General features: G+C 52.0%; 1 protein-coding gene across 5 annotated transcripts in view; it reads right to left on the bottom strand.

The window, feature by feature from the left end:
* sema6bb (sema domain, transmembrane domain (TM), and cytoplasmic domain, (semaphorin) 6Bb) overlaps nt 1-25,340 on the bottom strand; it is a 103,058-nt gene that overhangs the window by 27,964 nt on the left and 49,754 nt on the right. For all 5 annotated transcript variants that reach the window (XM_064330386.1, XM_064330388.1, XM_064330385.1 and 2 more), the window contains exons 3-12: nt 24,482-24,596; nt 19,476-19,536; nt 19,244-19,306; nt 13,737-13,835; nt 11,417-11,507; nt 9,998-10,117; nt 8,861-8,949; nt 7,704-7,921; nt 1,804-1,935; nt 935-1,084 (exon numbers count right to left, since the gene is read on the bottom strand). In XM_064330386.1, coding sequence (XP_064186456.1) covers nt 935-1,084; nt 1,804-1,935; nt 7,704-7,921; nt 8,861-8,949; nt 9,998-10,117; nt 11,417-11,507; nt 13,737-13,835; nt 19,244-19,306; nt 19,476-19,536; nt 24,482-24,596 — 1,138 coding nt within the window. The remainder of the gene's footprint in view (nt 1-934; nt 1,085-1,803; nt 1,936-7,703; nt 7,922-8,860; nt 8,950-9,997; nt 10,118-11,416; nt 11,508-13,736; nt 13,836-19,243; nt 19,307-19,475; nt 19,537-24,481; nt 24,597-25,340) is intronic.

The raw sequence follows: 25,340 nt of genomic DNA on the forward strand, positions 1-25,340 counted from the left end.
AGGGAGCGTCACAAAACTCTTCGCTTACCACTTTCCACTCCCACCATGCCCCCCCTGTTTCTCATTTCAGTGACGGCCCAGAGCAAACACACGATGAAACACAACGCGCCCAGGTCTCCAATGTGAACTCTAACCATACTCAATCCTTACTCAAAGCACCGTACTTCATTCTTACCGTAGCGCAAATGTAACGGTATGTGGATGTGCTCTTTTTGTGGATAATAACGCTGAAGCTAAAGCAAACTAAAATGCAACTGTTCTCTGTTGCTCCCCTTTCAGAAGGAAATGCAAGGCAAGGATACTTTTAAACACGGCCCCTGACGCCAGTGGTACTGCTGGTATTCTTTTCTATCTGCTAGTTAATTCCTCAATTAATGCCACAGATTGGTCCGAGATTAAACTGACCTGGTGTCCCAGGGTTAAATCAGTCCTCACTAGCGGGGAAGAATGAAACCCAGCAGTACTACTACTGGCCAAATTTGACTGTATGTGTCTCTCTCCACAATCCACAATCAACTACAATCCCCAAAAACGCATTTCTTTCTCTCTTCCCTGCTGTAGTGATGAACCCTGCATTGCATTCTGGGAAAATGAGTCACTGGGAAAACATAAAGCAATGGCTCACTTCCCATCTTATGAAGTGCAACTAAAGGCCAGGGCACCGATCCACAAATTTTCCTTTGTCTTCTCCAGCTCGTTTTCCCAAATGCTTCTCGTAAATGAAAAACACACGTCTTTCCCCGACTGAGATCCAAGTTACCTACAAATTGTGTCTGGTAGTTGTTTTTCTTGCCATGTATGGTTTTGTGAACAGATGGACAGAAAATAACTCAATTGATTTTGTTAAATTTTTTTTTTTTTGCTGAAGTTGGCCTGTAACTGCCCAGCGAAAAATTGGACTGATCCCTCACACACCAGGGCAATGAACCCCTACCTGACCATTGTTCTCACAATCCAGGGCCTCTGCCCCAAAGAAGGTACGGCCTCGTCCATCAGGGGGTGCGTCTTCACGAAATTCAGCATCTCGTCCGGGAAGGCGTTGGAGGAGTTGAACCCGGAGCCCTGGGAGGCACAGCCGCCTGGCCTGAAGGGAGAAGGGTGGGGAGGGTGGGGGGGGTGGGGGGGGGGAGGGTGGGAGGTACAGGGACCTGAGTTAAGACCACGTTAGCACTGTTTCCATGTCACATCGATTCATCTGCGCCCGCCCCACTGGATGAGATGACAAACAGAGGTCCTGACCCGGCCATTAAAAATCCCACAGCGCTCATTGTAGTGGTGTTAACCTCAGTGTCCCGGCCCAAATACCTACAAATAATGGCCCGAAATAATCCCCTGATTATCCCCCTCATTGGGCCCCCAATCCCCCTGTGTTCCCGATCCACATTGATTTCCCCGGTTGCCAATTCCAGCTGACCCACCAGGTTAAATAAAGGTGATATAAAAAAAAACGAAAAGGGCCTTGCTGACAGCAAGCTCGGTTAAGACTTAAGGCTGGCATTCAATCAGTATTCGTCCTTATCTTCAACTAACAATTACAAGCAATGATTATTTTTTTCTCTTTCACAAACACAAAACTTTCTCTTACTTATAAGTCAAATTCACGGATTGTTTCAAATGCTGATTGAACACAGACCTACAGAAGGTTTGCAGTGCTAAAGTCTTTAAAAAGGATGAGTAGAAAAATAAACAAAATAAGAAAATGAGCACATGCAAAAAAAATAAAATAAAATAAAAATAGAATGTCCTCCCAGCTTAATTCATAAATAAGGGTCATATTAAAAACCGCTGGGTTCCCTTTTTTACCTGGGTTTGGGGATGACCTCGTCCGGGACGGGGGTCCAGATCGATTCGGGGGACTTCTGCTCTTTGAACCTCCCCTCGAAGACTCCGGCCAGCTGCTCCATGTCGAAGGCGCACACGGCCGACCCGGGGATGCTGTGGCGGGGGGGGGGGGGGACAGGAAATCATTTAAATGCAAAGATTAAACTGGATGCAACGCTGGAGCTCGTGCCTGGCCTTCGACTCGGGGCTCGTAAACAAACGGTTCGCGGGCGTTAACCGCGAAAAGGCGGCAGGTATTTATCGACTAAAAAGCTCGGGCGGAGTACAGAGAACAGCTTTCACGGGACCCCTCCTGGGGCTCGAGAAAGAGTAACGTACTACCCTACCTCCTCCGCTTGACAACTTCACTTCTCTCCATACTCCTTCTGCAGCATACGACAGAACCCTCTCTCTCTTTATCTCTCTCTCTCTCTCTCACTCTCTCTCTCTTTCTCTCTCTGCACAACTACAGATTTTCAGTTTTCTTCGCAATGGTTTTTTCCAACCAAAAAAAAAAGAAAAAGGAAAAGAAAAAGAATGTCAAAGGAAGACTCGGAGCCTCCTGACTGCCTCCTCCCCCCCCCCCTCCCGGCGAAGAGACACGTCCTGAGCGGGGACTCTGTCGCACATCGTTTGGGAGCCGGGAGCCAGCGCACTGTCAGGGGCACTGGACGCCGCTGGCGCAAGCTGTTACACAATCCCCCAGGGCGAGGGCCGAGATGTTTTTCGGGAGGAGGTGTTGGCGGGCTATCGAGGCCCCCCCCTGCCCGCACAAGGTAAGCCAGGAGCCAGGTGATCGCTGTTCTCCTCCGGGGGGGGCGACTGACAGCACAGTGGCAAGAGAAGTTCTGACCTGTCCGTCAACCAGCCAGGCCAAGCCTCGCTGCATTCATTCTACCTGCGACTAGGGATGTCATTACCGCCCAAAACCAGGACTCCACTGCAGCTAAGAAGCAGCCTGCAGTCACCAATCACCCTCTGCCCTTCTCCTGTCAAACTGCGGAAGTTAAGCAGGCACGCACTTGTTCAGCACTTGGGATGGGAGAACTGCATTGGGTAATTTTAAATACGTGTGCAATGAAGAGTCGATGGCGACCAGTAGGGGGCACTGTTCCCCCCCCTGGACCAAATTAATTTGAAGCCAGTGCTTACAGCACGGTGATGGGGACACTGTGCTGTAGGAGGTGCGGCCCTTTGGACAGGATGTTAAACCCAGGCCTAACACACATCGGTAACGAAAGACCCCGAGGCAATTTTATAAGGAGTAGGCCTGTTAACCTTGGTGTCCTGGCCAAGTTCCCACAGAAGTGGCTCTGAGCCACCTCTGTGCACTGAACAGACAACACACTACCTCACATTCCAACTGACTTTGGCTCTCCATGTTGTTCTACAGTTGAGCTACCTTGTTAACTTTAAAAAAATAATTCAAAATTAAGCACTTTTTGCTCGTAGACATTTGGCTCCCTGTCTATTATCTTGTGCAAGCAATTCCAGCCGTCCTTTCACACCTCTTTTTAAATTAATCATCCGATTGTGAAAAATATGACAAAGAAAACCATGGACCATAGAGCGCTTAGATTCTTCTGACTCAAAACTCAAAAAAAACTCAAAACTCAAAACTAAAATAGTAATTTGAGTACTTAACTGTAGGTATCTATCCACACCTCTCCCCCTGCATATTTTCCAAACATTGATGCAGATCATTTTGTTGGTTGCACAGATACAGACACAGAGATGGTGCTGTCGCTGTGTATCCATTATACACTGGGGAGAGAGCACAGTGAGAGAGAATCCCACAGCTATGTCTCCCCCCCCCTAACCCCCACCCCCCCGTTTCACCCGCGCGTCTGAGTTCCTGACCCGCCACACCGCGAGGACGCGCCGCGGCTGCGGCGCACGCGGCCCTGAACGGAATTGCCATGGAAACGACGCGTCGGCCCGGCCTCCCTTTCGTGTGATGAATGTGAATGCCCGCGATTCAGCCGCTCGCGCCCCGCCGGGGGGCCGCCGCCGCGCCGCCGCCGGGGCGAGCGGGGACAGAGGCGCGATTGAGGCCCGATGACGGGCGCGCGCGCGTGTGTGTGAAAGGGTCCTTATCTGACCGCCGCGGAGCTCAGGGCTTAGCCGCTAGCTGACCCCAGCTGCTCCTGCAAGGCCACGCCTATGTGCGCCCCCCCCTCCTCCCAGCCTCCAGCTGTGCCCCTTTCCGAACCCTGGGCTGTAGGCTGGTTGGCCTGGGTCATAAGGAGGCCTGTAGCGGCTCAGGGCCGCGGCCTGGCATCCCGCCACTGGGCGGAGGGCAAGGGGCACAGGGCAGTGGGAGAAGAGAGAGGGCGGGGAGGAGGCAGAGGGAGGAGGGCGGGGGCAGTGGGCAGAGGGGGAGGGCAGTGGGCAGAGGAGAGGCAGGGGAGGGCAGCGGGAGGGCGGGGGCAGTGGGCAGAGGGAGGAGGGCGGGGCAGTGGGCAGAGGGAGGAGGGAGGAGGGCAGTGGGCAGAGGAGGAGGGCGGGGGCAGTGGGCAGAGGAAGGATGGCGGGAGGGCAGAGGGAGGGGCGGGGGCAGTGGGCAGAGGAGGAGGGCGGGGGGCAGTGGGCAGAGGGAGGAGGGCATGGGGCACAGGTCAGAGGAAGGAGGGAGGGGGCGGAGGGCAGAGGGCAGAGGGCGGGGGTGGGGTGCCAGCGGCCTGCTGCTCCACTCCAGCCATCAGCACTCTTCCGCTCCCTTCAGCCTCCGAGAGACAGACCCTCTGAGGGGGGTGGTGGGGGTGTACTGACGGCTGATGAACAGGGAAGGGGGGGGGGGGGAAGGCTGCAGCTTATTTCCCTCCCTGGGGGACCATAGCTAGCTTGCTACAGAATCTTTCACTCTCTCTCTCATTTTTCACTCTCGATCTCCCTTCATCGGGGGCCAGCTGCACCCCATCCCCCCCTCGTTATCATCATAGGCCCTGGAGGTGTGGCCCAGCAGTGGAGGATGTAGGCTTTCTTGTTCCAATCGCTTATTTTGTCCGTCTTCGTCTCCTCGAATCCTCGCGTGACCCGTGCGTGGAAAATCGACCGGGGTCCGCCATCTTTAAGGATATTTCAACCCGTTAAAAGCTCCTTGGAGGAACGAGGACAGAGGAGGCTCCCAGAGGATGCTCCTGGGAGGAAACACAAGGGCATCATTTTTGGAAGTACTTCCTTTGGAACGCGTGAGATGTAAACGATCCACCTGTGGGTCCACCTCTCCCCCATTAGTCACGTCTGTAACTGACGTGGCTTCAAGCTGATGCTTGAAGCGTCCCTTCCTTGCATCTCTTCCTCACGTCCTCCATTGGATAGAGCTGAGGAGTCTGGAAAGGACGGGAGGAAGGGATGCGAGAAGTGAAAACAGGCGATCGGAATGAAGACCCCTGGTCTTACGCACCTCCTCCAGCACCTGCCTCAGGACCACCTGATGCCTTCTCCTCCTCCTCCTCCTCCTCCTCCTCCTCCTCTGCCCGCCCGCCTACCCGCGTCCACGCCCAGGTCAGCGTGACCGCTCTCGTACCCGCGACCGCCGACGCGCTCGAGCCGATCGCGAGCGTCCGCGCTCGCTCGTCGTACCTTATCAGCCCCGCGAGCGAGAGTCGAGGCGGGAACTGCCGAGACGAAATCGAAGCCGCCATCTCCGCCACGCAAGCGCCGAGGCCAGGAACAGGAAGTGTTGTCAAACAAGAAGAAGAAGAAAGAAAGAAGAAAAAAGAAAAGCAGGACTAAAAAAAACAAAAACGTGTTTTGTACAGCCCGGCCATGAGCAGAAGAACAGAGGCAGAGGCACAGCTGTTGCCGTGAGCAGCGGGTTCTTTTTTCCGTTAAATTTTTTTTTACATTTTTATTTTTTTTGTTACGAGGGTCGTAAACATGCTCGGTGGCCGTGTACGCACAGGAAGTGGAAGCGCCGTAAATCTGAGCGGGAAGACGAGATGAAAGAGAGGGGGGTGGGCGGGGGGTGGGGGTAAATCAGACAGAAATGGATCCAGCTCCCACAGATTTGGGCAGCAGATGGGAGAGCCCAGGGACCCCGACCGTTTTACGTACGGGCGCCGTGCACGCAGGATGCAGTCACACGGCCAGACCCCCCCCCCAAACCCCCACCCCCGGCCCCGAACAGGAAGTGCTCAAAGCAGCGTGTTGTGCGAAGGCCCCTACGCCGTTTACCGCACTGCAGGGGTACAGCCCAGCTGGCGCTCTGATTGGACAACACGATATCCAGAGAGGAGCATTCTGGGTTGTCTCCGCGAAGACTCCCAGAACCCATGTTTTTCGAAGGGACAGTAACCGCCCCCCTCCCCTCCCCACTTCACCCCCACCACCCCTCCGGCATTGACCAATCAGACGCAGCCGACTGGATGGCGTTAATGGCGTTTGTGTTAATTAACTCCCACAGGAGCCCAAAAGATTTCTGCCCATTATGGGCTTCCTCTGCCCTTTGGAGAGTCCATCTCTCTTACTCCGTTTAATTTATCCTCTCTCTCTTTCTCTCTTCCCTCTCTCTCTCTCACTCCCTCTCTCTTTTACTCTCTCCCCCTCTCTCTCTCACTCCCTTCTCTTTTACTCTTTCCCCCCTCTCTCTCTCTCTCTCTTGCTCTCTCTCTTTCAATTTAATTTCAGTTTCAAGGTGCTTCACTGACATCTCATTATACAGTGTTGCCAAGCCATTACATAACATAAATCTGAGGGGAAGGGGAAGATATATGTGCATATTTACCAATACACGTGCCTATGTGTGTGCGTATGCGCGCGTGTGTGTGTGTGTGTGTGTGGTGCATGTACACACACATACATATACCCTCTCTTTCTCTCTCCCCCTGTCCTCTGTCTCTCTCCCCACCCTCTGTCTCTCTCTCCCCCTCCCCCGCCTCTCTCTATCTTCCTCTCTCTCCCCTCTCTCTCTATCTCTCTCGCTCCCTGTCCTCTGTCTCTCTCCCTCTCCCCCCTCTCCCATCTCCCGCCTCTCTCTATCTCCCTCTCTCTCCCGCCTCTCTCTCTCTTGCTCTCTCTCCCCTCTCTCTCTATCTCTCTCGCTCCCTGTCCTCTGTCTCTCCCCTCTCTCTCTGTCTCTCCCCTCTCTCTCTCTCTCTCTCTCTCTCTCCCTCTCTCTCCCTGGAAAGCACCCATTATGAGCAGAGGATGTTATTAGAGATGGCATTTGCAGGGCACTGGCCTCTCCTGCCATAAATCCACATGCCTCATCTGCATGGCAGACCTGCCACTGCCTCATCAGCAATCCTGTCTGCAGTCCGCGCACGCGCTCCGTCTCCACGGCCGCCAACCCCCGTCTCCCAGCCCGACCCGCCCCCCCAGCACCCAGCACCCACCCCATACAGGTCTTCTGCTGAGAAGAGCTCTTGTCTGTTCTCTCCTCCTCCTCCTCCTCCTCCTCCTCCCCCCCCTTCCTCCTCCCTTTCTGTCAGATCTTCCCTCCCTTTCTCGATGTTCCCTTTTCCGCTTATCGTCTGTCCCTCTGTCCTTCTCCGCCCAAACCCCGTCCCCGTACACTGCAAAGCACACGGCCTTTCAATCCCCCCCAAAATCGCTTTTCTCTCATCCCTCTGTCCTCTCACCCAGCTCCGGACAAAAAAACCATTTTCTTCCAGGTCCTCCTTGAAAAAGAGAAAACAGCTCAGCTCTTAATAGCGTGGCATCGTCTCGATCTGTCGCTCTCTTCTTCATTCACCCCCTGATCCCTTAGCCCCCCTGGACAGCGACCGCGCCCCCCTGCACCCCCCACCCCGCCCCCCCCTCCCTGGATGTTGGGATGGTGGCGGCGTGGCGCGTACCTGCGGGTGGAGTAACCCTAACCCCCCTCCCCCTCCTCAGGACAGTGGGACAGCAGCAGCGTGCCGCAGCGGGGGGCGTACCTGTTGGCGGGGGTGGAGAACACCCCCAGGATGATGTCGCGGCCGTGCAGGCGCAGGACGGGGCTGGTGGAGTGCAGCTGGTTGAAGTAGAAGTGGGAGTCGCCCGGCACGGAGCAGTTGAGCCGCGCCTTCAGGAAGGAGGTCCACTGCTTCTCCAGCACCCGCTGCGACCCGCCCAGGTCCCGCTTACACACGCGCGCCACCCGCGACACCATCACCTGCGCGAGCGCACGCATACACACACGCACGCATACACACACGCAAGCATACACACACGCGCAGGCACGCATGCACGCACACACAGGCATACACGCATACACACACACACACGCAAGCATACAAACACACGCAAGCACACATACACACACACACACACACGCAGGCATGCATACACGCACACGCAGGCATACAAGCACACACACGCACACACACACACACACACACGCAAGCACACATACACGCACCACACAGACAGACACACACGAAAACACACGCAGAAAGAAGATGAGTGAGTTGTCAACAAATGAGTATGCTGTCTTTCTCTGCGGTGATGGTCTACTTAAAATGCACAAGCATTTCTGATCATAGCAAACATACGAAAATTCTGAAACATGTTTTAATCATAAGCAAGGTTTCACAGTAAATATTTATCACAGTAAAATAAACTACTGCAAGTAACTCACGAAACATATAAAATAGTTGTAAAATTTCTATGAAATAATTTCTTTGAGCAACTGCACTGGCAAGACTGTATCTGTCTACTTGCAGTTCTATCAGTACAAGCATAAACATGATTTCTTTTCCAAATTCTCATTTATAATTTTCCAGATCAGTCCTTTGCTTCGCCGTCATATAAATTGGTTGACTCTGAAACCTGAGACGTTGCCAGAAATTTTATTAAGTGTCTGCGCGTCTAATTTAACCGCAAGCCATTTTTATGTTCCGTGATTAGTAAATTATAGCACTTGCAAGCTGCAGAAACACACACACACACACACACACACACACACACACACACACAAAAAGTAATTAGAGCTAATATGCTAATTAGCAATACTGACATTTCAATAATGGCACCTTGTTATTAATTTGGTTTTTGTAAGCGTTGGATTTCTGTGTTTTTTTTTTTTTTTTTAATAATTTTTTTTATTCTTTACCTTCTCCAGGTAGTTGAACTCCATGGCCATCTCTCTGAAGAAGAAGTATATGTGCGGACCCCATTCCACGGCACTGACAAAGTAAGGCTCTGAAAGATCCAGAGGAGTCTGTTACTGCCACAGGCAATTCAGAATTTCACATATGCTTTATCCATAGCTGCTCAATCCTGCTGCTGGAGATCTACCGTCCTGTGGGTCTTCGCTCTTACAAAGCACGCCTAGAGACTCAACAGCGAGAGATCTCGTTGAGCTGCTAATTAGTAGAATCGGGTGTGCCAAATTAAGGGTTGAAACGGATAGTGTTATTCAGTACGATTGGGTCGATTCGTCTATATTTTTTAAGACTTTTTTAAATTCATGGAAGCGGTTCTGGTTGAGCACCTTACAACACCATGGCCTCGCACCTGGGACTTGAACCCATACCCTAGTTACCATAGTTACAAGGCCAATTCTCAACCCATTCTACAGCACTGACAGAATTAGACTTGTCACAGACACAGTGTTACAATACCTAGACAAACAGAGACATAGACATAGGCACCGTGTTATTACAGACCCACACTGAGGCATAGAGGTACAGACACAGGTGCTAGCACATAGAAAGACATACAAACAGGGCTACAGACAGTACACAGACACAGACACAGGCACGGACTGACACAAGCGACATAATCAAGTCCGGAGAAACAAACAGAGATGCGAACAGAGACGAATAAAATAGACGGACGGTGACAGACAGACACAAGAGCAACCGACACCACAGAACAGGGTTCAGAGACAGGACACTGACAGAGGTACGGGCATGGAGAAGGACGGAACGGAGAGTGCAAGGACACAGACTTGGCACCGTTCCTGACAGACACCGTCAGCGAGACCGACACAACCCGAGAGGGATAGATAAAGCACAGAGGCTCCAGAACGGCGTTTAGCGATGAGGCTAAGAGCTGCGAGCGGAGGACGTCGGAGAGATATCGATCCCGATAATAAAACTGACCCCTCAAGCTATAAATAAATAAAAAAAATCCACGATAACGCAGACAGTAACCGCAACCGCCAAGCGTCGAACGAAAAAGGTTCGCGGCGCATTATCATATGGGAGGCGGCGGTTAATTCGGGGAGGGGGGGGGGGGGGGTCACCTCTGAACCACTTGGAGTCGTGCTTGATGGTGCGGAGGGCCGGGTAGTCCCCGAGGCTTCGATAGATCACCGCGTCGATGGCCAGGAAGTCCGTCACCGTCGCCGTGAACAGGTTTCCCTCTGGGGAGGGGGAAAAAAGGCACGGAGAGACTTCGGTTCATCGGGGGATCGGCGGGAGTCTGGTCACCCTGGCGACAGCAGCCGCGTTTCGGGAATCGGCTAAATAAAGCACGGTCGCGCCGCGTCTGTGCGTTACCTTTAACTGCGACCTTTAACCATCACGTTTCCAGAAAACTCAGCGACAAAGCGTTTTATTTTTTCAGCGCTTTCCCCCAGCTCAATACACTGTGCTTAAGGTGTGAGATCGCAAATATGTGATTATAGAATGTTTTTAACGGAATGTTCTGATGCTGATGTCACAATCACTGCTGGTAACCGAGAGCAACGGAAGTTCTAGAACACCGAAAATACATTCCAAAAGAACCTGCTCTTCAACGTTAATGAAAGCCAGAATGACAGAAATACAATAACAAGAACATGAGTATGAGACTGCATAATGACCACATCAGCCCACTCAGCTGATCATTCACCTACAGACCAGAGAGAATCACTATAACAATACAGGAAACAAAACAAGCAATTATTGGTTACCTAATACACACAACCCTATACTGGCAATCATACAACGTTCGTTCATAATAGTGCACTGAGAAATATGAAAATATACTTTGTTTGAATACATCATTTATAATGATTTGAAGGGGAACTTTCACATCAGTTTAAAATCCACGTTTTTAATTGAAAACTATGCCAGCATTAATGTGCTTAAAAAAATCACCAATTACAGCTTATCAGTCTCCTAAATATCTGCCTTCTGCACGAACGAAATCCGCCCGAGTGACACGTTTCCCGTCACCAGGGCAACCACCACTTTCAAAGTACCAGTGACGCATCGCTGATTCCAACAGGAGCGCTTCAACTGCCGGTCTGCGGCTAGCAACGTTAGCACGGCGTTGTTGCTTTGGCGATGCCGCACGCGCTCTACACTCACCGGTCAGGTCTGGCGCTATCGGTCGCATTAATCAGGAGGAGCGCACTCACGTCTCGTTTGCACACTGCAAAAGCGCAGCTGCAAAGTGAGTGTGCTGAAATGCAGTGCACTGTGGTATCTAGGCAACCGCAACAATAACCTCCCGACGGTGGAGGAAACAATAAAATACAATAACAGCAAATTAGCATTTAGTTTCTCTTTAAACGATGATAACAATAATAAGAGGAGAAATTATATCCACATGATGTCATCACTTGGGGCGGTCTATTCTTAGATAAATAGGTGAAAATTTGGATTTGACACCTGAAATACAAGCCGTGCCTGTCGGGGTAAGAGAGAACATTATTAAAATTTTATGATTTTCATACCTGCAAACAGGGCCACATTCGCATGTTTGGGATCATAAGGGCATCGTGCCATCCCACTGACCGCCTCTCCCACCATCTCCAGTGTGTCTCCCTGTGGCAAACGTGTACACAGACATTTCACTATTAATATGAGGACTTTACACACACACACAGCATACACAAACACACACACGCACACACATACACAAGCATACATGGACACACACATACACACATCTCCAGTGTGTCTCCTTGTGGCAAACATGTACAGATAGATATTTCACTATTAATATGACGACCTCTTTCTCACACACACACAAAAACACACACACACAGGCATACATGGACTCACACATATTTACACATCTCCAGTGCGTCTCCCTGTAGCAAACATGTACACACAGACATTTCATTATGAATATGAGGACCTACTCACACACACACACAGGCATACACAGACACACACACATACACACATCTCCAGTGTGTCTCCCTGTAGCAAACACGTACACGTACACATTTCACTAATGAGCACACTACGACATACACACACACACACACACACACACAATCTTCGCACCCAGACCCGAGCTCACGCTGTGACAAGCGAAAAATACCCCATCCTTACAGTCTGCAGACAGTAATTACACGCGCAGCACGCAGATGCGCTACCCAAAATTCGGCAAATAACTCCCAGCGCTTACGATATTTACCTTTTAAGAGACGACTCTCCGGAGCGAAACAGCGAGAGGCTGTCACGCCGCTATGGAGAACCGGCTATAAATAAGCCGGCTCTCTGTGACTAGTCCCCGGGAGAATCGCACCGTGTTCCAAAGCCTCCAAACCTTTGCAGGTGCCGCGTCGCCTCGACAGCTCGCGATAATGGGCCAAGCGTTCCGATGCACCGCTGCGCGTTCCCGGGACGTGATAGACCGAATATCACCCTGATTTTTATTTTTAATTAAAAAATGTTTTTTTTTTTTTTTTTTTTTTTTTTAAAGAAATGTTTTGATTCTTAAAACTTTTCTGCTCTGAAGAGGCAAAAAGTTGTGCTCAAAACCCTCCCCCCCTGTCCATCCCCCCCCCACCCCAACCCCCCGACACATTAGCCACGCTTAGCGCTTGCAGATGTATTGTTATTTATTTCCCCCATTACCGGTCCAATTCAGCCAAGACAACCCACCTCGTTTATGATTCGCAGTGGGTTCAGAAACAGGTCCTCTTAAGCCCATAAAAAGGACTTTTTGGACATGACAGGGAGGCGGTAGAAGTCAAATCAAAGCCGTTCTCGAGGCAGCGAGGCCTGGAGCTGCTCAGTCCATAACCTGCCTGCTCAAGTCTGTTTACCTTGGAGCCGACGTTCTCACCCAGCCGAGAGGCGAATGAAAGCTTTTTTGGGGGGACTCGCCGCTCACAGACTGCTCAGTGGACTGACCCCCTTTGAGTGATGGTGGTCGCATGTACAACACTTAACCCCAGCGCTACAGGTCCAATTTAGACCCAACGGTAACTAGCATTGTAGATCTTTTTTTATTTTTTCATATTTTAATTAAGGCCCCTCTTGTTGTGTAGTGACCTTAAAACAGTTCTGTATTCCACTGACGAAACTATTAATTGCTGAAGAGTGTTTTCAGCTGAGGGGGCCAGCAGGGTAGGATTTTTTTTTGTTGGGGGGGGGGGGTTCTGAAATCTGATGTAGTGGTGATTGAAATACAGTGTACGGGCATGGTTCCCAAACCGTGTGTCGAGGGAGGTGTTGGACTTGGGCCGGCAAGATGAGATGGAAAAAACATGACTTATTTTATAACACGCTCTCCATTGACACGAATACCAGACAAACTAAGCACTTACACCGGTACAAACGCCGCTCTCCCCAAAACGTTCAGCGTTAGATAAACTCCATCAGGAGTCTGACAGGGAACCGATGACTCTCGCTCTCACGTAACGATCAGCCATATTTAAACTAACGCTGAGCGCTTTTAACTGTGCGGAAACATCGAAATCCCAAAGGCGACGTTTTAATGACGGTCGGGTCCCAAGGAACACGCTTGTTAAGACGGTCGCAGAGAGAGAGAGAGAGAGAGAGAGAGAGAGAGAGAGAGAGAGAGAGAGAGAGAGAGAGAGAGAGAGGGAGAGAGAGAGAGAGAGAGAGAGAGAGAGAGAGAGAGAGAGAGAGAGAGAGAGAGGAGGAGAGGAGAGAGAGAGAGAGAGAGAGAGAGAGAGAGAGAGAGAGAGAGAGAGAGAGAGAGAGAGAGAGAGGGAGAGAGAGAGAGAGAGAGAGAGTTTTTGGGAACCCCTGGTGCGGGGCGCGTGGGTGGTCCCGACCCAGCGGGGGACTCACGGTGTAGTTGGCGCACAGCGGGTTGAAGGCGTTCGTTCCGCACACAAACAGGCCGCCCCGTCGGCTCAGGAGAACCTTCATGAAGTTCCGACACTCGTCCTGAAAGGAGAAGCAGAACGGAGACGCAGAAATTAAAAACCGCGGAGAGGAGGCAGTTACAGGGGGGGTGGAGGCCCTTTAACTTAAGACGCTTTTTTTTTGTTGAAGAAATAGTTGAAAGCACGTGTAAAAACATCCCAAGGTTCCACACTCTGCGGAACCAGAACGCCTCCCCCCAATATGCACACACACGCACACACACACATGCACACACACACACTCGCACACGCACACACAGACATACACACGCACACACGTACACACACACACAGATACACAGAGACAGACAGGCAGACAGACAGATAGACAGACAGACAGGGGCCAAACGTGGGGAGGGAGTGTTATTCCAGATGCTTCTACCCCCCCCCCCCACCCTGATCAACCAACCCGCTCACCCCCACTCACTCTCAGGGGGACTCTCATATTTCTCTGGGTGAATAAGAGAGTGCAGAGAAGGAGAGTGAGAAAGAGAGAGGAGAGAGTGGAGAGAGTGAGAAAGAGAGGGGGGGAGAGAGAGAGAGAGAGAGAGAGAGGAGAGAGTGGAGAGAGTGAGAAAGAGAGGGGGGAGAGAGAGAGAGAGAGAGACTGAAAAAAGCGAGAGCGTAAGAGTGTAGGTGAGAATTCCTCACACAGTACCACAGGGGGTGGGAGTGAAAGAGAAAGAGAGAGAGAGAGAGAGAGAGAGAGAGAGATGGTGAAAGAGATAAATGAGCGAAGGTGAGAGATGGGAGAATAGCGCTGTATAAAAAAAGAAGACAATAAGGAAGTCTGAATGGGACTGAGGGAGCCAGTACTGAAGAGAGAGAGACAGAGAGAGAGGGAGAGGGAGAAAGAGACAGAGAGAGAGAGAGAGGGAGAGAGGGAGAGAAAGACAGAGAGAGGGAGAGAGTGAGAGACAGAGAGAGGGAGAGAGAGAGGAAGAGAGAAAGGGAGAAAGAGACAGAGGGAGAGAGAGAGAGACAGACAGCGAGAGGGAGACAGAGAGAGGGAGAGAGTGAAAGAGCGAGAGATAGAGAGGGGGAAAGGGGGAAATGGAAAGAGAGGCACAGCATAGCTAATGCGAAGGCAAGCGTGTGCGTGTGCGTGTGCGTGTGCGTGTGCGTGTGCGTGTGTATGAGCCGTGCGGCTGCCTTTCGTCCTCCGTCAGCATATTTTCTGAGGGCTGATTTGCAGCGGCGGCGTTGTGCGTGACCGGACGGCCTTCGAGAGCAGAGAACGAAAAAAAAAAAAACAATCGAATCTCCAGACCCAAGCCCGTGTGAGGAGGGGCCAGAGAAAAAAAAAAAACAACACTAATACGAGCCCATAAACTTCACGCTCACCTGTGTTCACACCCTCGCCACGCCGAGCTCTCTGGCTTCGCTCGAAACGCGGGACGTTCGGGGGCGTGATCGTTCGGGACGCCGTCCCTCCCGCCTGTCCTAAATCTCTTTTATCGTCTCCCGCCATTATGTCGGGATTTACGCTTCCGTTCCAAACGAGCGGCGTTATTCTCCCGCCTCCCCCGCCGATCCCAGAGATTACCCGGCCTCTTTACGGACCCTTTTCTTTACTTTATCTCTCCTGTCTGCTCTCTCTCTCTCTTTCTCTTTCACTCTCCATATGTTCTTGTATCTCTCCTCCCTTCAATCCGCTTCAATCCCCCTCTCCGGGGACATCTACTTCTTTCTTTCACCTGTGTGGCCTGGGACCCGCTATTGTAGGTCCCCATCCGTCTCTCTTTCCCCCCCCCCCCCCCCCACCCCCAACCAGCCTCGGTCCCGGGGCACCTCTTCGTCCTGATAAGGCCCCACCTGTGCGTATCACACGCCCCAAACCTCACCTGTGCATCTCACATTCCCCCCGATACACCCCAAACCTCACCTGTGCATCTCACATTCCCCCCAAATGGGTTCTGAGCCTCACCTGTGTGTCTCACGATCTCCCCAACACGCCCCAAACCTCACCTGTGCGTCTCACACGCCCCAAACCTCAACTGTGCATCTCACGTTCCCCCCAAATGGGTTCTGAGCCTCACCTGTGTGTCTCACGATCTCCCCAACACGCCCCAAACCTCACCTGTGCATCTCACATTCCCCCCAAATGGGTTCTGAGCCTCACCTGTGTGTCTCACGATCTCCCCAACACGCCTCAAACCTCACCTGTGTGCCTCATGATCTCCCAAACGTGCCCCAAAGCTCTACTGTGCACCTTACGATCTCTCCAACACGCCCCAAACCTCACCTGTGCACCTCACGATCTCCCCAACACGCCCCACACCTCACCTGAGCACCTCACGATCTCCCCAACATGCCCCAAACCTCAACTGTGCACCTCACGATCTCTCCAACATGCCCCAAACCTCACTTGTGTGCCTCAAGATCTCCCAAACATGACCCAAACCTCACCTGTGCATCTCACGATCTCCCCAACACGCTCCAAACTTCAACTGTGCACCTCACAATCTCCCCGACACGTCCTGAGCATGTGCATTGTGTCCTCCTCACCTGTATACTCCCCTACATCACCACTCCTAACTCAGCCATGGTCCCCCAACACTGCCCTTTGCTTGAACGGATTAAATTATTCTTTTGGGGAAGTTAGCTAAAGCTTTACTGTGTGAACTAGACTTGTGTTCATGTCTATGGGTAGCTGCTACTTTATGACAGAACTGTACTTTATCTGACCAATGTTTGTATTGGTTTCAATGACCTTCAGTATAAACTTACAGCCCCATCTGCCCCAAACCTCAGCTCGAACCCCACCTGTGGTCTGGGGTATGGCTATACCGCGCTCTCTCTCTCGCTCGCTCTCTCTCTCTCTCTCCCTCTCTCTCTTTCTCTTTCGCCTTCTCTCTCTCTCCCTCTCTTTCTTTCTCTTTCCCCCTCTCTCTCTTTCTCCCTCTCTCTCTTTCTCTTCCCCCTCCCTCTCTCCCTCTCTCTCTCTCTCTCTTCCCCCTCTCTCTCTCTCTCCCCCTCTCTCTCTCCCTCTCTCCCCCTCTCTCTCCTGCCGCTCTCCCTTTCCCTCCCTCGCTCCCATTTGTCAGGTGGCATTCAGCCCGTCTCCCCTCTTCACCGATACCGCTTTGTTTTCCCCGGGTAGCGGGAGGGTGAGAAATGAAAGCCCGCCCCGCGGACGCAGGAGAGCGAACGCATTTCGGCGGGGGGCTTATTAAACGCACCCGGGGGGGAGGAGCGCGGAGCTCTATTAAATTTCTCGATGGGGCGAGGAAAGAGAAGCTTCCGGAAAACAGGTTCGATAAGCCCCCCGCCGCGCCCCTTTAAAGCGGGGCCTCGCTCAGGTGCGGGTTCCGCTCCGGATTTCCGACGCGCGCCAATTTCGACGTGCGCCGCGTCACCCGGGGGGGGGGGGGTGGGGGGTGAAATCAGGCGAGCTCCTTGAACTGAATGTCGGAAAAGTTTCCCTTGCAAGCCTGGCTGGGTTTATTACAGGGGCTGTGTGTGTGTGTGTATTTGTGTGTGCGGCTGTGTGTGTGTGTATGTGCAGGTGCGTGTGTGTATGTGTGTGTGTGGGTGAGTGTGTTTGAGTGTATGTGTGTGTATGTGCAGGTGTGTGTGTGTGTATGTGTGTGTGTGTATGTGCAGGTGTGTGTGTGATATATGTGCGGGTGCCAGTGAGTGTGTGTGTGTGTAACGGTGGGTGTGTTTGAGTGTGGCAAGAAGGCAGGGGGCACCAAAAGTGTTGCCACACTCCGTGACGCACTCCTCCACTCCACCTTGAATAGTTTAACAGTCCATCTTGAATAGTCTGCCTTTAAATTCTGACCACACACAGTATGCGTAATTACAAAACCAAAAGCAGCCTTCCTGTCACAGCTGCACAAAACACAAAACCAACTAACCGAAAACCTCCTATTCACACAATTAATCAATTTGGCTTATGAGAATACACAAACAAAGAAACAAACAAACTTTTTTTGTTTTTTTCTTTGTGGATTATTGTCTTGTTTGTGTCCTGGCGGCCCCGTCGTCTCGCGCGGGTTTACGCAGGTGGACGGAACGCTGGCGGGAACGTCCCGGTCGGAATTAAAACCAAAATCTCCGGGCATCGGAGAACGGACACGCTCGCTCGCAGGCCAAACAACAAACCGATACTTTTTGGACGTGAGGATAAAGTTGGAGGGCTGGCCCTGGAATTATGATGTTGAAATTTTTTCGCCATCCAATTATGAGAACAAGCCCATTACGATCAACCGACCAGAAACATTTAATTACAAAATCAATTACCCAGGGGTTGTAATAAATCACTCCAGGACTCCAAGGTGGACTTTTGCAGAGGGAAATTGGGGGGGGGGATTAGGGGGGTGGAGGTGGAGGAGGGGGTAGGAGAGTGTAGGTGACTGCTTTCCTAAAAAAAACGAAAAGGGGCTTGCGGCGAGACGCATGGAGGCCCAGCCGAAAAAGAAACAGCCCGCTAATCTGCCACTCTGTCCAGGGCATCTCCTCGCATCAGCGGGGCCATTAGGAAACGGGAGCACATCTCTTCCTCTTTCTCATCCTCATCCTCATCCTCATCCTCATCCTCATCCTCATTCAAGGAGCAGGTGAGGCCGGAGTCCCCCCCGTCTCTCTTTCACGTGCCCTTTGCCCCCCCCCCCCACAAACCCCCCGCCCCTGGCTTTGTCTCCCCCCCCCCGCCATTCCCCTCCTTGTCCCTTTTTGTCTCTGGCTGTGTCTCACACAGATCCGGTGTCAGGTGTTACTTTTCGGTGTCAAACGAGTCATTTTTGCCCAGCGGGGATTACGATCGGTGGCTCTGCTCACTCTCCCACGCAGGCTAGACACCTTTCAATAACCTGCCTCTTTCAGCGAGCCGGCGGGGGGGTGGGGGGCGGGGGGCGGGGGGTGGCGGGATGGCGGGTTAGTGTTTGAAGTCGGACAGGAAGGGTAGATTGGGTGCGTGTCAGATAGCTGCAGTATCAATGTGGGCGGGGGGGGGCGGGGGGGGCTAAGAGGTGGCACCGCAGGTCACCGCACTGACTGACTGTTTTGTTGTCGCTGTCTATCCCGTCTGAAAGACAAGGTGACTGCACTCTGAAACGGCTGCTCCCTCAGCCCATTGCAGTATATTTAGGCTTTGGCAGTTGCTATTTCCCAACGCTGTTCCTTTGCCTTTTTTTTTTCTTTTTCTTTTTTTTGCACACAATCCATTTATACGTGTGCTGAAGCTTTTTCCAGCGCGAGGGCCTTAAGTAGCTTTACCAAGAGTGGCGACGGCAGTGCCCCACCGGGGAATCAAACCTGCAACCCCAGCCGAGTTACAAGCCTCCCAAGTTCTTTAAACCGTTGTAATAGTGCGGCCCGGCCTGTCAGCAGAACCCTCGAGCGAACCGCTGTAGGTTTAATGGCGGTTTTTGCAGGCTTGACAGCGCGCTCTTGTTAGCGCTCTTGTTAGCGCTCTCCACTTACCTCTCGCTTCCCCTTCATCCTGCAGATCCGGATGTCGTTCTTATTCGATTCCCAGGTCCGTTTCTGCCGGGGGGGGGGAGGGGAGGGGAGGGGAGGAGGGGGGGGTGGAGGAGGAGGAGAACAAGAGTGAGTGAAACCGCTCGTCCGGAAAAAAAAAAAACACTCAATTTTTTCCGTTACACAAGCCGGGGGGACTGGATGTGCCAGACGTCGCAAATCTGGGGTTTCTGACCTTGCTGTAGAACATCTCCTCTCCCGCAACATTGTCCAGCTCCACGCGGTAAAGGTCGTCTCTGACAAAAAAAAAGGGCAGAACAAAACAAAAAGAACAGGTTCTGAGAACACATCCACATCTCAGCTATCGGGAGCTATTTTCGCCGGCATTTCGACCTGCGCTACGTTATAAAGTTACACATAAAACGTTAAACGTGTTTCTGAGGCCTAAATTGGCTCCTGACTGCAAGGGAACCGCAGAGGAACCTCGGGGGGCACACACTTGGGACCCCCCAGGACTGGAATTCGAAACTCTTGTTATAAAGCGAAGGCATAAGCAAACAGAAGAAAAAGAGACGCAGAGACACCCTTTTTCGATGAAGGGAAATGCCACTGCACGAAAACCTGAATTTGAATCAGCATTTTTTCCCCCTACATTGTTTTCATTCTTCATTTATGAAGGCGGCTCACTTGCAAGGGAGCGTTCCATTCGCCGTGTCCCAGTGGAGCTATCTGGCTAATAAATAAACCCACTTCATGATATATTCCACCTGCATACCTAAAACACACACACACACCTGCACACACGTGCATGCACACGTGCATGCACACACACACACACACACATACCCACACACACACACACACACCTACACACACGTGCACGCACACGTGCATGCACACACACACACACACAACCACACACACACACACACACCTGCACACACGTGCACGCACACGTACATGACACACCCACCCACACACAAACACCTGCACACACGTGCACGCACACACACACCCACACACACACATGCACACCTGCACACACGTGCACGCACACGTACATGCACACACACACCCACACACACAAACACGCACATGCAGCCAGAAACCTTCATGAATATGGCCCATGTCAAATGACACACATGATCAATCTGCCAAATGCATAGTTCATTCCACTCTATTTTAGCCCAGGAATGTTTGCACAGACTTATCGTGGCTATAAAAAGAAGAAAAAAAAAACCCGTTCTGAACTACAGTTAAAAGTCACACATTGACTAAATAGTATAGCCTTGATTAGTGTACTGGGTAGACATCAAGTTCCACCACCAGGTGAGAGATTCCACTGAAGACTAATCTCACGTCTGGGTTTCACAGATAAGATAAAATACTAATTAGGCAGCCTATATGTTATATAACTGCAAATAAGCAAAACTTTGACATCTTCAAATGGAAACGCGTAGAGCAAACGCATCTTCAACCCACATCCCCCACCCCCCCAGTTTTGTCTATTTCACGCGTAATGGATACCAGAAACTTGAGACGTACGGCATTAAGAGCCCCAAACTCTCTCTAGCGCGAGGTAGCGCTAGCTGCATTAGCGCTGCGGAAGGCCGCTCGAGACGAGGACCCACCCGAAAAGGCCTAATCTGCGAATCTTGAGTGTTGCCGCGCTACCGCGCCCCCATCGATCTTATCGGCGCGAACCCTCCGCCGTCACCCGTCTGCGCTCGGCCTTCTGGGAGCCCCGGAGCAGAAGGGAGGCAGCGTCTCTGACTGGGGAGCGTCTAGCTGGCGAGCCGATAAATTATTCATTCCCGGCTCCTCTTCTTCGACGGTTTGTTGAAGGAATCCCAACCGCCCCCCCCGCCACCCCCCCCCCCTTGCCAGGTCATTGCTTTACAAAGCAGGACAGCGCCTAAGTGGCCCGGATTAGCTTACCGTCAACCGCCACCCGCCCCTCACTCGACAAGTTCTCACGTTTTAGTCGCGGGCGGGGTCGAGGACTGAGGGGGAGTCGAGCGGGGGGGAGGGGAGGAGGGGTCGAGGGACGGGGGGGGGGAGGACGGGCGGGGGATGAAAAATACTGCCTCGTACAGAGCGTCTTCCGAGAACGTCGTCTAGTACTAATGCCAGAAATCTCTGGCAAGCCTGCGAGTCAGTCAGTACAGCCAGAGTTCTAACATTTTAAGCGGGGGATGGGGAAGGTGGGGGGGAAGGGTCTGTACAGCACTGCCCCAGCTTGAGGTTGTTGAGTTCCGCCTTGCGTGCATCGTTGTAATTTCCAGAGGGGCGGACCGAGCGTTCTACACTCACCAAAAAGAAAAAAAAAGGTTCTTTGTCTTGTCTCCATTAGAGGAACCCTCTATGGTAGGTGTGAAAAGTGTGGAAAGTGTGGCAAGCTCCCAGATTGAACCGTTTTTTTGCCTGACAAAGAACCGTTGAACCAGACAGGGCTTCTCCACGGGGGCATGGAGGAGCCCATTTTTTGGAACCCTCTCTTCTGAGCGCGCGCCAGCCGCTGAAGCAACACTCATTTGAGGACCGAGAACCAGAACGGGGTCCCGGCGTTGGCGGGGGGGGGGACGAGCGGTTTTTCAGGCCCTGTGAAGCGCTTGGCGGCCGAGATGCGGCGCTCCCGTCTTGCGGTTGATAGGCTGATGAGTCGACCTGTCTCTGCCCTGGAGACACGGAATTCCTGCTTCCTGGCTGAATCACAGACGGAGCTCCCCCCCCCCCCGCCCCCCCCCCCCCCCCGTTTCCTGTTGTCCTGGATTCCATCACTGAGGGGTCCTCTCCTCAACCCGGAGTGTAAGTACAGTACAGCGCCCTCGTCATGTTAAAGCAGCCTTAACCCCGCTCGTCTGGGTCATAGCGTTACGCTATTATGCGCCCGGCCAAACTGAGGCCCCCTCAGCTACAGGGGGGATATGCTTTGCTAATAAAAACCAACCCGTACAGTAATGAAATATTCCACGGTATAGTGACAATACGTTGCCTGTTTTAATAGCAGTGTTGTTACGAAAAGCACAAACGCTGCAATATCGGAAAGTGATAATAATTTCAAAGATTTGCCCATATATTCCGAAGCGTTCCGATATTTATTTCTTTAGAAAGTTGGCACGTCCATCTTCCTTTTCTACTGCTTTGCTTTATTCGGGCAAGGAGGAAAAAGTAGAGACGGTGACAGACAGAGAAGGGATCCCAGGTCACAGGTACCGTGTTGGTGGCAGAAACCCCAAACCACACGGAGGCGAGGAGCATCGTCGGGACCTACTGACGCCACCGCCCGTACACCCTGCCGTACACAGTCACTACAGCCACTACGGAGTCACATGACGACCACTACGGACACAACTGCTGTAACCTACTCCGTACTACTGACCGTACCCTACACCGCATCTTGGACTCTGCTGCAATATCTTAATAATACATTTTGTCTCAGTATATTTCCCTTTCTGGACATTCTGGAGATGGAAAGTCAGCAGGTGGAAGCTGCTCCGTGTCCGTCGCTGATCTCCCGCTAACAGGACAGTGGTGGAATCGCTGATGACACCTGCTCCTTCAAGGTTCCTGAGATGGTTTTTTCGGGATGCAGGGGGGCTGTGATCTCTTCCTCCTCCGGAACCCGTCGCGAACCCCTCAGAACCCCCAGCCCTTCGCCTTTTCTGAAAACTCCTCTAAAATTCTGAACTCTTCTTTTGTGTGAGTGTGTGTGAGTGTGTGAGTGTGTGTGTGTGTCCAGGTTAGGCTCATGTTTTAATCATTTCTGGGGAACCTGGAGCCGCAGAAATGTCCTCACTATGGCTTACTTTTCCCCCTTTTTTTTTCCAATCGGCGGGCGAAATCTGGGGATGGCGGTTTAATACTGCAGGATGTGCTCGCCCGTCTGTCACGAGCCGAACATTTGCCCGGGCGCTGCAGGCAGCCCTCTAATACTTATTTCTCGGCAAACGCGTATGCTAATACCGACCCGAATTTCGAGCTTAGACGTGCGCTCTTATCGGCACCGGCACTCGGCTCCTGCTTTTAGCAATCAACTCTATTCCCCTGCCCCCCGTTGCATTGCGCTGGACGTTGTGTTAGCGTTGAGTACATCCTAATAGTTTATTTGTGACCTCACACCTTAAAGAGTTTAGTTTAGATGTGAGATTCCGATGGTACGGTGTTTGAAGTTACGCATTCTTCTGTCTTCCTTTTTGCATTCTGCTGCTTGTATTTTTTCCATAGTCTGCGTTGTTGCTGTGTCTCGTTTGTGTTAGTGTTAATCAGTTTAACCTTCGGGGTCCAAGTTGAACTATGCGGTTGTTCCCTGCACTTGGACCGGTACTTCTCTCTAGGGGTTTTCGTCATACTTGTTTCTGGTTATGGTTATATACACTTTGTTGTACGTCGCTCTGGATAAGAGCATCTGCCAAACGCCTGTAATGTCATGTAATTTTGTAATATCGGCAAGGCGGCCGGGCTTCATCTGACTATGACATCATATGACTATGACATCATATGACTATGACATCATCTGACTATGACATCATATGACTATGACCCTGGGGGCTTGCGGCGTCTGCCTCGCGCCCCTTCGCGGCTTTTTTCCGTTATTAGGCTTTCGCAGACGCGACGTCTGGAGAGCTCCATCGCCGTTCCTGAGGTATTTATCATCAGGCCTTCCGCGTTCGACGTTGCCCCAGACGCCGAAAGGGGCCACGGACCAGGGGGCACCACCCGACACTAAAGAGCGGCGTTTCCTTTTTTTATTTTTGAGGAACCCCCATCGGCTATAACGACTTCTTTGAATAACTATGACCACATGTTTACCCTCAAGAGAAACTGTAAGCCTGTTTAACCCCTATCATCTGAGAAGCAGTCAAAGTTGAAAAGAAAGAAATAACAAAATAAAGATAAATAAACTACCGTGATTCTGGCTTTCGCTGCTTTTACAGAACCGTGCTTTTTTTCTTGACCACTCTTTGCATAAAGCATCGGGGCAGAATCACGGAATCACTAAACTGGTACTGCTGGATCAAAGCCCCCCTGCTGTCAGGTGATCACACGTGACTTATTCATTGGCCGTGGGGGAACACCGGAAAGCACGACCCACAATGCACTTACAAAATGGGATGCGGATGCATTTTTGCCTGGCCTCAATGTCCAGGGTTCGCCTGAATCGATCGCGTGACCGATTCGGGGAACGTGGAGAAGGTTAGAAAGCACGACAGGCACAGGCAGGGTGAGGTGAGTCCTTACCTGGCTCCGATGTACAGGGTTCGGTTGACCTTGAGGATTCTCTGAATGTGGAGGGGCTCCTGTTTCATCGACGAATGGTGGGCCCGACCCAGGAACACAGGGTAGCGTCTGACCACTGCGGGGAGAGAGAGAGAGGGGGGGGGGGCAGGTCAAATCACCTTCTGATTACACCTCCGGGACCTCGAGAGATCAGGTGAGAAAGGGGTGGGGTTGGCGGTTGGAAGGAGAAGAACCCTATCTGGAATGGGACGCTGCCTCCCATTAGCCTTTAGGCTATGTCGGGTGACAGAATGGTCCCTCCCATTGGTCATAGTCTGTGGTAAGTGACAGGCAGCAACTCCAATTGGCCTTGGCCTGTGGTAAGTGACAGGCAGTCCCTCCAATTGGCGTTAGCCTGTGGTAAGTGACAGACAGTCCATCCAATTGGCCTTAGCCTGTGGTAAGTGACAGACAGTCCATCCAATTGGCCTTGGCCTGTGGTGAGTGACAGGCAGTCCATCCAATTGGCCTTGGCCTGTGGTGAGTGACAGGCAGTCCATCCAATTGGCCTTGGCCTGTGGTGAGTGACCGCCAGGAAGGTCCCTTCTCGCTGTGCGTGCTCCTCATACTGCTCACGTCTCACGATTGTCTCTTTTCTCCCAGACGGGCCACCCGACCTTTCTTGCTCCCCTGCCTAAGTTGATTTTTCGGCTAGTCTACAATCCCACAAGGCTTCCCCCCCCCCCCTCCCCCCTCCCCCTCCCCCCATTTTTTCAGGCCCTTTCTGTTTACTCGGTGGAGCCCAAAGTCTCCTCCCCTTCAAGGCCTGCATCTCCTCTGGGAGACATTCATCACTGCAACCGAGCCCGCCAGCCCATCA

This window comes from Anguilla rostrata, chromosome 4, assembly GCF_018555375.3.
Source record: "Anguilla rostrata isolate EN2019 chromosome 4, ASM1855537v3, whole genome shotgun sequence".
NCBI classification, from domain to species: Eukaryota; Metazoa; Chordata; class Actinopteri; order Anguilliformes; family Anguillidae; genus Anguilla; species Anguilla rostrata.